The 13,926-nt window shown below is 38.3% G+C and overlaps 1 protein-coding gene across 2 annotated transcripts; it reads left to right on the plus strand.

Moving 5' to 3' along the window:
* The first annotated feature begins 1 nt into the window (after window position 1).
* LOC119023975 lies at window positions 2-9,613 on the plus strand. 2 transcript variants are annotated; one of them, XM_037106315.1, is made up of 7 exons: window positions 2-281; window positions 1,772-1,995; window positions 2,128-2,229; window positions 3,141-3,242; window positions 4,621-4,734; window positions 5,802-5,910; window positions 6,819-9,613. In XM_037106315.1, the coding sequence occupies exons 1-7, from the start codon at window positions 170-172 to the stop codon at window positions 8,546-8,548; spliced, it is 2,493 nt and encodes an 830-aa protein (XP_036962210.1). In that variant the 5' UTR covers window positions 2-169; the 3' UTR covers window positions 8,549-9,613. The 2 variants fall into 2 exon arrangements, with proteins under 2 accessions (XP_036962210.1, XP_036962211.1); XM_037106316.1 differs by lacking the exon at window positions 3,141-3,242.
* The last annotated feature ends 4,313 nt before the right edge of the window (window positions 9,614-13,926 follow it).

Here is a 13,926-nt window from a genome sequence, read left to right on the forward strand (position 1 = left end):
TTATTCAAACCGAAACAGGCCAACTTGTCGGTACATGTCCAACTCGTCATACAGTTTCTATGGCCCAGCTGTGTGGGACATTTACATCTCATTCATGAATGGGTGTTTAAGAGTTCCAGTGGTACTTTCCCCTTTCCCAAACCCCACGATACTGTGTCGTTAGCAACGGATGGAAGGAGTGGAGCTGCAGCTTGTTCGTAAATGTTTACAGAGCTTCCCAAAGTTATCGCTGTGGATCATAGAGTATGCCTGGGCTCACAACATGATGGATGTACAAGAAGGTTGGTTTATTCAACCATTTCTGATAAGATGTTTAACATGTTATTAATCCCATTACATTTAAGGTTTGTATGTTGGTCTTATACGTATTATTAATAGATAATTTGAATTTACGTAAGATTTAGTTGTTGTTTTTTCATTCAGATGACTGCAGACTGTTGACATTGTGCAGATTCAGATCGAATACCCCATTTTAAATATCAAAAATATTAACTCTGTTGGCCATCTGACATTTTTAAAGCTTTTAGATAGTGATGCAGTCCGTGAAGGGAAGTGACTAAATACATGTAATTCCTCTGCTTAGATAGGCAGATAGGTTTACTTGGGTTTTCTTTCAGTTTCATGCTACTTGTAATATACAGGAGGAACTACTTTTTAGTCTACTAGGTTTACTTAACAATTTAGTTAAATTTCAGATGAAGATTTTGCATTTCTACCATATACTTATTCCACATTTCACAACTATCGCTGCGGAGTTAATCCAAATCAATCAAAATTTAAACTGCAACATGGCCAAGTGCACTAGGGAGTCACTTTTTACATTTAATTATTTTATTGCAAAGTAAAAGTGTAGGCAATTTGTTTCAATTAATAATGACTCTATAGACCTCAGGTTAATGTGTTCCCATGGAAATTAAAGCAAGTTATTTAATTGTGATAGTTCCAGAATAATGACCAACAAAAGAGTCCATAGGCACAGCTTTCCTAAAATGAGCATGGGGTCTTGGGTGAATTGAGCTCTCTTGGGATAAAAAGCCAACGTCAAATGCTGATATGTAAATTACACAAAACCAAACACTTTCAAAATCATTTTGAGCTTTATTAAAGCCAACAATTTAACAAGGTTACTTTTAAAATAAATCATGTTTGAATGCACTTGTTAAACATGCTAATGTAAGATTTTTAGTAAAGATTAAACTGTAAGCTTTATGTGTTAGCTACAGAGTATGTATGTCGAGATGTGCATACAGGGATCAACTCAGAGCAGATGTGGTACTGCCCAGAAGGCTAAAACCTCTTACTGGCCTTTGGAAAAGAAACTGCCCACATTGATGCATGTTTGAATGCACCAATCCCAATCCCACTAATGTGTGTTTCAGATTAATGTTCAATCTAATCTAATGTTCATAATGTCGGCATGATAAAGTTTATTTACCCACGATCTTGAGAATCATAGCTCATTATCTCAACCCCTATTGTCTTATAATGACATTATCAGATGGTTATAATGACCGTAATATCACAATATCTGTAAAATTATATATATATATATATATATATATATATATATATATATATTTTACCATATTGTGCAGTCATAATAACCAATTAATAGCCTTATAATCTAATAACATGTCATTTAATAGTTTCCCAGTCACAGCTAGCCATATTTCTGCAGAACAAATATTTTTACACTTTGCTAATCATTTTTACTAATATTAGTGTGACGAAAGTCTAGGTAATGATGTAACGTCATTTTGGTTCTTCACAGTTGTGGACCTCTCCACTTGGCCAGAATTGGACTTCCAGTCTCTGTGCCTTGAAGATCCATGGAGGCTGCGTGTTGCTTCTGCCCAGGTGTATTACATCGTTAAGAACAGGGCTATGGAGCATTTTGAGGGGACACTGGGCTTTTTGGAAACCACTTACCGGCTGTTACCCAGACTAGTGGCTCCCATCAAACATATGAAGATCCTGTTTGGCCTCAAGACAATGGTATGGAATTATGTGGTAGTAAAATGTATTAATTCAGCGGGCATGTAAAATCAGTGTTACTCAGATGGTCCAGTTGCAGTTGATCCATTGTAGTTTTTTTTCTCTCCTTTCCCCCCCTCTCTTTGCTTTAAGGTCATAATGTGGATGCTCAAGGAGGGCAGGGGATTGGTGGATACTGTTCTTAAAATCAACCTGTTCTTCCCAAGTAAACTACTTCAATACCAAAACCAATGTGTAAGTATCCAATTTATGTACTCGATATTCTTTAAATCTTTGAGACAGATAAAGATGCTCCTACACGGTTGATTTTGGTCCTATTTAGCAATGATTTTGGGGCAAAAAATTAATTCCAAGCTGCACTACTCTGTGTTTGTATTTACAATAAACTAACTGTAATGCTTTATATTTAGGTCCTTATAATAATGAGACAGTTGTAGGTCCTTTTAAGATGCTACTTAATATTGATATGTAAAAAAAATTGTCAATAAAAGCCTCATAAACATATTTATAGATTATATGACATTTATAAGTACTTTTAAGAAACTTGTTAACAGTTAATAGGCTGCTTTAAGAATGTTGATAAAAGCCTTGTGAGTTTATTTTATTGTTTATAAAGTCAATAAGATTGTTCTTGAGATATGATATAGGTGTTTAAATACATTATAAAGTATGTATCAATCTATATTAGGCTACCAAAAAAAGTGTAGTAATGGTTCCACAATGACATGAAAGGTAGGTTTAAATTTCTAATGCTGTTATAAGCAATTATAAGAGACTCATAAGGTTTTTAACATATCTAAGCTGTATATAAACTCTTATAAAGGCTTATAACTGTCTTAATTACATGTGTTTATAATGCTATGATTAAGTCATACAAAGTAAGTAAATTAACATTTTTTACAAGGACCTTTACATAAACACTATCCAATGAATTTACATTTATCAGGTCGACAAAAAGGACCAAATTAAGCAATGTCTGGCTGAATAATCTTATTGGTTTAGCTATTATTTTAAAGTTTATATCACTTAGTATCGGACATATCTAATTTAAGAAATACTACATTTTCAGTAATTAATATGCCGTGACTACTACTGCATATATAAAAATCTTACAGATTTATTACAAATGTTTTTTTCTTGCATAGACCCAACGTGAAATGTTCCTCATGAGGAAGAACCACCTGGACTTCAAATCTCTGGCATTAGCACTTGCCATGGACAAGATCAAACTTGAAGATTATATTCTGGTCGGTTAACTCACCACACTGTCTTGGAACCATAGGAGTAACTGCAAAGATGCAAGAAAGATTGCAAGTTTAAAGTGCCTTGTGTCCCACATTTCATTGTAATCATCCATCCATAGTGACTTTTTCAGTACATAGTGATATAGAGCAACATACAGGGAAGTAAGAGGCTGAGGTGAAGATTTTAAATTAATCAAGACCTTACCGTAAACATAATAATATTCAAAATGATGAATATTAAAAAAAACAGATCCTAAAGTCAGACTTAAAATACTGCATACATTTTCAATCAATACAACAAAGACTAAGGATGAAGAAAACCAATTCAAACAAACATTCCCATTTTTTAACGCCTGTAAACCATGATTTGAGGGTTGTGCCAAGCCGTATAATGGAAAAGAGTGTCACACTCTGGAATATGTCTTTTGATGAATTTACTTAGTCTTCTATGTGGCCAGCTGGCCTTCATCAGTGTGTACAAATGTACAATGCCTTTTTGAGTATACCACATTGGTTACCGGTGAATTAAAATCTCAATCACTGTGTCTCCACTCAGTTCAGTTCTTCCACATGCTACTGAGGCTTGTCCATTTAACCGCACTGAAGGATGTGTTGTGTGTCTGATATCTGAATTAAAACCTTCCAAAACATCACATATACCGCAGAGAGATCAACTTCAGTGACTTCAATTTTTTGTACTAGGCTGCTAACATATTTACTTCTGCTGTGATATCGGGCATTTTAACATTTTTGTTTCTCAAGTTATTTAAATGCATGAAGTCTCTTAGTCTGTTGAATAAGTACAGAACACTGTTTCCTCTCAGCCCTGACCTGTGAGTCCATTTCTGTCCAGCAGGGTGCACTATATAACTACATTTTAAAATAAATCCTTATGTGCAGTACAACATACAAATGTAAAATGTACTTAGAACATCCACCTGATGTACTAAGGGCTAAAGAAATGCTTTGCATTGTTGTTTCCTTATTTATGTTGTGGCTATTAACCTCTAAACTTCATAGGGAAACATCCAGAACTGTAAGGGTTCCAGAGCGGAATTTATCATAAACAGCTTCCTAGAAACCTCTGGAACACAGGTATTAAAGTTCACTGGGCAGAACATCAAACAAACAAATGGAGAAGAACATTGTGGACCAAAGAAATTGTTTTTCTGGAAACATGTACAATGATTGTTTTATTTATCCTTATTAGCTTTGATTAGCTAATAAGCGTATGAGCTTTGATCACACAATGCTGTAGGCAGTCATTGTTGTTTTTATTGAGACCTTTACTTTAAGTATGTTTTTAAATTTTACACAAATTACAGAAAATCTGATTCGGGGTTCTCTCCAGGTGACATGTTAAGTTCTTGATGTCTTTCAGAACCAGTTGGAGAAGCAGTATGGTGGACATTATGGCCAGAAAGTAGAAGACAGGCTGCTGAACTATCTGCATGAGTTGGAGACTGTGTTACCAGGAGATACCTACATTGATAAGGTGTGTATATTATGTTAAGCCCTATTAACACTGCCCTCTCAGTGTGGGAATCATGCACCAATACTCTGTATCACCGTCTGTGTGAAAGTTACAAATGCAGAGAGGTGGGACAGTTTTGCTGTGGCTCTGACCCGCCTCTGGAGGTAATATCAGAACTGCAGCAGAGGCAAGATGCTTCTGTACGAATGGATAAGCTGGCAGTGCGGGATAGGAGTGTGTCAGTCCATGAGTGAATCAGACGAGGTCCTCTATTAATTGATGGTGGTTCTGAAATTATGTAATTCAGGGCAAAAAAAGTAACTGTGTCACATTCCAGGATGCTTGGTGTGTCAGGTTCTCAATCACAACACATTATAACCTCATCCATATGATTATGAACAGTTGGCCGATACTTGTTTAGATTAACAGGTGGAAACTGGGTAAAGTTGAAAAAAAAAAACACACATCTCAACGTAACGTGTACCATCACACCTCTTTTGGTTTCAGAGAACAAACAAAGGCAGAGAAAAGGTGAGCCTTGGTTGCGGCAATAATGCAGAGTGTGAAAGGGACTTTAGTGTGCGCTTTAATCGCTTAAGAGATTAGTTGTACCGTGGTATGATTTGACTCTAATGAATCTACCTTTGCCCTTTACCTCAATCTTATCAAAAATGAAGACTATGCTATGTTGAAGATTTTCTTGTATTACAGCGAACTTCTGCAAGTACTTTTAATGTGAACAGTATGTACACAGTACATTATAAATGGTCAATCAAGTGTTAAACTGAACCCTGAATTATTTTTTGGTCCACAGCAGAACTTGTAATCATGTCAAGACTACCACCCTATTGCATGTGTGGGACTGACCCCAGATAATCAGTGTTACGTAACTCACTTGTCAGTCATTTGAATGTTTTTGCTATGGGTGTTGTCTCAACATGCATAAGAAAAGTTTACATGTGGTACCTGAGAACATGGGTATACCATGAAGGACCATACATACTATGATAACAGTTGAGCTGCCTCTGACATCGTGAAAGGAATTTCTCACTGACTGCATGTTTGTCTCATTTGAATATGTGAATTAGATACTGAAGAAAGAAAGTCCTATTACTGAAGAGGATAGGCTGTTGTTGGAAGTTATTACCTCTGACTCCATGAAGATGGCAACAACTCTAAAGAAACTGCTGCACTGTGGTAAGAAACACCTCCCAATTCACGACACAAATATTATTCAAACATGAAGTCCACCTAATATATGTATGGAACCCAACATTAAATATTTTGCTGTAACTTTGAATTGGCACTTTAATTGAGATAAAAAGATTGATGTAAACGTTATATATAAACATAAAAAACTGGAGGTCATTCCATTATATGATCTGTCTCCGTATGTGAAAAAAATGGACAAGGCGTCTCAGTCTTATTGTCCTGTATCAGGACACCTGATTTATTATCTGCATTATTTCCCATATAGTCCCTATTTAAAAAAAAAAACAAAAAAAAAAAAAAAAAGTACTCCACGGATTAGAATTGGACTTTGACAGCATAAAATTGTCAGCCTCACAGTGGACATTAAAATTACATAACATTACAATCAAAGATGGTGTCACAGGACCAGACATATCATCTTTTTAAAAAAAAAAAGATTATTCTGTTCCCGAGGCACAGCTTGACTTACTTTTTTCGAGTGTGTAGGTCTGGTGGAATGCACACAAAGTGAATGACAGGACTGTAGAGTACATGCTCAAATTGCATTTGTGGAAGTGTTTTAAACTTTGCTGATGAGATTATGACACCCTTGTTCAAAACACGTCATACAACTAAGTACTTTTAGTAATTCATGTCATTGATATAACGTTTTCTGAAATTTGCCATGACTGTTTGTGCCCTTATATGTTACACTGTATTTGCATGAATGGCAACAGAAGATTTAATGCACATCAAGCCAATATTGCATTTTTTCATAAATTATAGAACTACGTCAGTTGAAAAGTACTATGAGATAACTTTTGTTGTTAACTGGTTCTATTTAAAGATGACTTGACTTTTTCGATGATAATAGTCAGTTATTCAATTAAAATGCACTGCCCTCTCGTTCCTAGATGTTGCCTCCTGCAGTCTGGACAATATGTCTGCATCATCAGAATATGGAAAGAGTACAATGGAAAACTGTCATCTCACAAAGTCCATTCCGCATTGCATTTCTTCAAAGGCTCTCCTCAAATCAGTTGAAACCAAAACTTCCCTAGAGTGTCAGCCAGAGGTTTTTTGGGGAGGAGGGGAGGCTGACACAGATGTGTCCCAGGACAGCCCTCTTTTGTTGGAGAATGACAATGTGAGGAGAAACCAACAAACAGAGGAGGATCAAGACAAGATGGAGGAAGAGAGCACGGCAATGAAAAAGGAGGAAATCGGTCAGAGAAGCATTGAACATTTTCAGGAGGCTACTTCCTCCCCACAGTTCTGCTCTAAACACCAGCGATGGGTGAATAGCATCCTGCAACAGTGTCCTGATGAGTGTTCAGAAGAGCGGCTGCTTCTGCCTACTGTGTCTTCATCTCCCCCATTATTCCAGTCATCCTCTTCCACCTCTACATCGCAGGACCTCACCCCCTCTGACCTCATATCATGCTCCCCTGATCAACAGCATGCAGCCCAGGCATGTGAACAGGCAAACCCTGGAGATAAGCTGACCTCTGGATCACCTGGATCAGCGAAGGAGGCCTCTCAAAGGGAACCACTACCTCAGCCCTCTCCGTCCAGAGACACTCTGCTGCCTGCCCTTTTGTCGCCTGTAGTCCAATTGATAGACATTGCCTCTGTCAGAGGGATTAACCTTACCTTTAAACTCCATAAAGCAACCCCAAATCAGTTCACCATGTCCGGTAACAAACAGGCAGCTTTTGCTACCTCTTTAGATCGCTTTACCTCCAGAAATGATGCCATACTTCAGGAAACGACAAAAGATTCTATGTTTAACCAGCCAGAAACTGTGGCCCAAAGAGTTCCCCCAAAAACACCACAAGTGCAAACAGCTCCCGAATCTCAGGATGCATCTACCTCTACCAGCTGTCAACGACCAGCTCGAAAGTCTTTTACCAGACTTTCAAGAAAGGTCAGACGAGCTTGTACAACTACCAGACATTCACAGGCTCTGGACAGATTTAGCCAAAACCATTCAGCTGAGCAGCTCAAAATGGCCCTAACTACCTTTGGGACAAGTTGTCCACCTTTGCCCTGTGACGTTAATGTCACTGGGCATCCGACACAAGATTCTTCTGCCTATACTTGTCAATCAGGGACTCTCTCCTCAGTCTGTACGGCTAATCAGATCCCTCGTTTAACTGAATCATCTCAGCAAGTTGTGTCTGAGAGCTCAGAGAAACATCATCCTCAGACACTCAACACAACTTCTTTTCAAAATACCCCACTATGCTCCACTGATGTCTCCGCTACTTCCAACTCTTATTGCATGGCTGTTAGGTCGGAGACCAGCAAAGTCCAAGGAGCCCAGCCAAGGTTATCACTAACTAGTCAGGTTATGTTAGTGCAGTCCAATCTACTTCAGCCTTACGTGAGTCTTAGCAGGCTGAGCACTCAGAATTGTTACAAAATGACCAGCGGGAGATCCTCATCCAAGTTTGTAGCGCCTATGGCAAGAGACAGCAATGATGAGGACAAGGAGAGGAGGAAGGAAAATGAAGGAGATACAGATTCTTCTTTTGATCCGAACACTCTTTACTCAAGTTATTCTTCAAATGGTGACAGCGAGGATTCGCTAAGTTGTGACCCTGACTATAAACCTTGCATTAAAAAGAAAATACTTTGCTGAGTATAAGGCAGCAAGGAGTCTTATTAATACATTTTATCGCTTGAATACACAGTATGGTCTTCAACTTGACAGATTTTTGAGGCCAATACAGATATTGATTTGGAAGAGAAAAAAAACATGTGTGATACAGATCAATAGGGTGAGTTTTTTGTGTGTGTGACTGAAATTTTATAAAGACATTCATTCTCCCCAGAGGTTGAAATGTAATGAGAAATTTAGCACCATCAGCAGGTCACAGTCATGATCCAGTATGAAATATCCTTATGAATTTGGTTACTTCTTCCCTCTTACCACCATAAGATTGATATACAGTATGTGGTTTTGAGTACAATGTCTAGTGAACTACAAGATGGATTTCTCCACCTGTGCGTCTCACCTTCGAAACAACTTGAGTGGGTTTAAAAAGAGACACCATAGATTTCTCTATTTTTATCCAATCCAAGTGAGAATGGTATTGTGCCCAATGTTTCACTAACTTGGCAAATGACAAATTACATTATAAAGTAAAGATGTAATGGTGAAAATGTAAATGATACCCAGCTCTACACTGTCAAAATGAATGTTATTTAAAGCACCAAAATAAATTCAGGTTTGCTACAAGCTCAGAAATCAAGCCCTGTTTCATGTAGTCTGAACATAATCTGTGTTGTGTGTGTATGAAGCACTAGCGTTGCCCATCCTCTTTAGTTTATGTTAAGCAGACATGGACTGCCCACTGGGAGTCACGTCATGAGTCAGCCTCTGTATGGCAGTGGCATGACACGGCACCAACTGTCTGCATCATGATCAAATATGTGAAGAGCTGGTATCGACGTGACTGACGCATCACTTCAGCAGCGGTCAGCACTAAGGTCAATAGTGACCCTCAATGTTTACATTTCCATATCTACACAGTGCTGTTGGGGGGAGCAGTACTGAAGTTAGAGCCTTTGTGGTGGAGGTAATATGAGGACACTGTTTACTAGCTTTTGACCCAAGGATTGATTACCAACTGTGCCCTTGAATGATACTGTACCTCCTGCACAGAAAACTGAACTCAGAATAAATGTTTTGCTTTGACTGTTATAACTGTTATAATGGACTTTGCCTGGACCTGATCAGCCAAAACGCAAAAAGTAATAACAGGTGATGTTAGAGTGCAATGTTCTGCTGGGAATCCTTGGATCCTGACATTAAAAGAGCAATAAAGAGATCAAGGCATTGTCGACCTTGCCTCAAAATTCCACAGATTCAAATTTGATGGAACATCCATGGGATGTCCTTGAAGAAAACCAAGAAGTCCTCCTTGTTTGGTCAATGCCATTGGGTAGTGCTATCGCAATGAGTGTGTGAACTTGGTCTGCAGAGGTGGTGTGGTGGCCGATGTTATGAATGATCTATGTTTTTCACTCCACCTGTTAGTCCTTTTTTAGTCCATGTTTTGGCAGATTGGTGTAAATCAGTGTCTGGTGGAAAGACAGTAACCCAAACTGATTGTAATTTATTAGTTACCACATATGATCGATGATGCCACAAAATTTAAGACACGAGTCCAGGCCAAGACAGAGGCTGTAGTTTTGCCTTCTTTTATTCATTGCTGCGGTAGTGATGCAGCAGTAGTGATGCAGTGATGTGATGCTGCACACTTCTACATCCCTGGCTGCAGTGATGTGGTAGTGAGCCCCAGGGTGTGTTAGTACTCTGTGCCATCACTGTTGGCAGTGGTTATAGGTACAACAGCATAGCATAGCAGTCTTGAGTTCCAACAATTTCCAACAATGATGTAATGAGAGGAACACATACTACTTTGTCACAAAAAACATTCAATACGTTTGTTTCTGTAATGAATTTCTTACGGGTCTTCTGAAAATGTGACCAAATTTGCGGGATGAAAAACATACACAGTAATTTTGATATTTGGTGAAATGTCCCTTTGCCATTTTCACCTCAATTAGGTAATTTTGATAGCCAACAAGCTTGAATTGATGAAGTTCATCTAAAGACCATAGCTTCCTGGCACAGTCTTGTTTCTACAGCAAAGTCCACATGTTCTTGATGGGTTTCAAGTCAGGACTTTTGGAAGACCATTCCAAAACCTTAAATCTTGCCTGATTTAGCCATTTCATTACCACTTTTGATGTGTGTTTGGTATCATTGCATCCCAATTGCATTGATGTTAGATTTTCTGAAGAATTTGAACTTTATTATTCCATTTACTTTCTGTTGATTACCAGATCCACTTGTAGCGAAACAGCCCCACAGCATTACTACCAGTATCATGCTAGACAGTAGGTATGGCTTTTCAGGTTACCGGCCTCACCTTCTTGCCTTCAAACATATTGCTGCTTAATATAGTCAAACAACTACTTTTTTTGTCACATTTCACAGAGGTTTCCTCCAGAAAGTTTTTTTCTTCATCCATGTGATTGTCAGCAAACTTCAGTCGAGCTTTAAGTTATTGCATCTGGATCAAGGGCTTCTTTATGCACAGCAGCCTCTCAGCCCATGTAGATGCAAAACACACTTGAGTGTGGACACTGACACCTGTCGTCTAACAGCTTCCAGTTTCTTGCAGACTTGCTATTTGGTGTCTTTTCTGTTGACTCTTTACTAACCTAAGTTTCTCTCGGCAGCTGGTGATGGTTTGTATTTTCCATGACTGTTTCTTGCCAGGCTAATGCAAAACATAGGCTTTGTGACATGATGCATGTCATACAACATCCATCAAAACACATACCCACACTATGATGTTTTGTCATTTAAACTTTTATAGGTGTCAACCTGGCCTTCTAAATGGACTCAGATACACATCTGTACACAGATGGAATCAACAGCAGTGAGAGACAGAATGGCTCTCCAATGTTCTTGGCAAGGTGATACAGGGCTAGATGAATGGCAGGGTACAAAGTTCCAAGGGGTATACTTTGTGTGTATTGAATCATTGTATAACTCCTGATTAAAAGGAAAATCCACCTAAAAACAGACTTTATATTAGGAAATTCACAGTATTGTTTTGAAAATCAAGCTAATATATTTATAAGTGACACAATGGAAATTACAATACTATGCTTGAATTAATCATGTTACCATGTTATTAGTGACTGGCCCTTTGGTCGCATTGAATTTCTATTTTAGCTTATACATCCAACAGTCCAAAAGTAGAATTAGTATATATTGTAAAATACTTCAGATTAACAGATTCAATGCATTGTCAGAAAATAAATCTATTTTATGGTGGATTTTCCATTGAAGGCTTGTATCGATTTATTTATTTGTTTTATCTCAGGCCTGTGTGAATGTTGCAACTCAGTTGCATCAGACGTTCCTAACTTATGAACACCGCAAGTTGTCTCTTTTGCTTTTAAAGCCATTGTGTGCATGTTTTATCCAAAATATGCTGTGCTGTTTTTTTAATATTCAGATTTTTCTATATAAAAATTTAATAATTAGTAGCTCCTCCAGTTCATTGCGTGATATTAATTTTAATCCACCATATGTAGCAATGTGAGAACATGTTAAACACAACCCCATAAACATCAGCATCCTAGCATTGTGATTCTGTGGGTATTTAGCTCAAAGAACCACTGTGTCTGACTACATCCTGACAGAGCTGCTGGTGCATATGTGGCCTTGTTCGATTATCACAGACGTTAAAGATGCTATTTTGTTTCAGAAGGGTCAAATTATTGGCTTACATCATGCAAAGAAAACAACTAAGGAGATTTCTTAAACTATTATAACTGGGTTAACGCATAACTGAAATCTGGAAGGATAGTGTTGAACCATCATCAGAAATGTGGTTAGAAAAAAATCTTGAATGATTGTGATCAGAGATCACACTAAAAAAAGCCTGAGTAGAAGAATTTTTAGTATTGGAGGTAAGAACATTTCCACATGCACAATGTGAAGGGAAGCCAAGGGATTGGGACGAAACAGCTGTGTAGCCTTAGGACAACCGTTTAAAAGTTAGGCTAATTGGAAAAAAGGCTTTAATTTGCTAGGGAGCATAAAGATTGGACTCTGAAGCAATGGAAATGGAAGGTCATGTGGTCTGATAAGTTAAGATTTACCGTGTTTCAGAGTGATGGGCACATCAAGGTAAGAAGAGGAGGGGGTGAAGTGATGCACCCATCATGCCTGGTGCCTACTGCACTGCCTGTGGGGGCAGTGCTATGATCTGGGGTTGATTCAGTTGGTCAGGTCTAGGGATTACAATGTTATGTGGTCAAAAATTGTGGTCAGCTGACTACCTGAATATATTATACAACCAGGTTTTTTCCCCTCGAAGAATTTTTTTCTTCCCTGATGGCACGGTCACAGTCCAAGATGGCAATGCCATTCCTCATGCTCAAACTGTGAAAGAGCGGTTCAGGGAGCATGAGATATCATTTTCACACATGGATTGGTCACCACAGAGTCCAGACCTTAACCCCAGTGAGAATCTTTGGGATGTGCTGGAGAAGACTTAAGGCAATGGCCAGACCCTCCCATCATCAGTACAAGATCTTGACAAAAAAAATTAATGCAACTCTGGATGGAAATAAATCTTGTGACATTGTGTAAGGTTATCAAAATGATGCCATGGCGAATGCATGCTGCACTATAGATTTTCCACTGGCATGGGGTGAGTAGATAATGTATGAATGTTCACTTTGTTTATGTTTTCTTTAAAGATTTTGTTCTAAAAGAATAATTTAGTTGTTTTATTATTTTTTTCTTGTGTCTGGCCACATGGGACATCATGTATATCAAATATTCGGTTTTTTAATATTTTACATAACCCTTTTTAGGGAATATTGGCCTCGTCTCCTCCTCTTATTATGTTGTATATGTTATGTTTATGTCCTGCCACCCAGTCTTACACTGGGAGCTGTCTGGTGTTATTTGGCCATTGAGTGTCACTGGAATAGTTGATGGTTCAGTGCCTTGCTCAGTGACTTGTTCATAGTAAGTCACTGTCTAGGTGACGGGGTCACTTATCTGATTTCCTGACCCATATTAACCCTAGTGGTTTGAAGATTCATTCAGGACACTTTGTGGTTATAAGACCACCTTATTAAACTTCAAAATCACTTCCAATTAAAGGTAAATTACATAAACTGTGCTGTTTATGGCTTTGCCTTAAATCAGAATTAGAATGTTATAATGCAGAAAATCCCTGGGCAAGTTATGTAACTTCAAGTCAAAAGCTCTGAATACTTGTGGTGAGATCATGTTGACTCCCCACCAAGCTGAAAAACCCTCCCTGATGTGGAGCTCCACACAATGACTTTGCAGTTTTGGTTGAAAGCTGAGGTCCAAATTAAGGTCCACACAAGCACCCAGAACATCTTTTGACAATAAGACAAACCCATCCTCTGCTCAGGTCTAATGTTCAGGAACAGGTCAGATATTTCAAG

This window comes from Acanthopagrus latus, chromosome 8 (assembly GCF_904848185.1).
Source record: "Acanthopagrus latus isolate v.2019 chromosome 8, fAcaLat1.1, whole genome shotgun sequence".
Lineage (NCBI taxonomy): Eukaryota > Metazoa > Chordata > Actinopteri > Spariformes > Sparidae > Acanthopagrus > Acanthopagrus latus.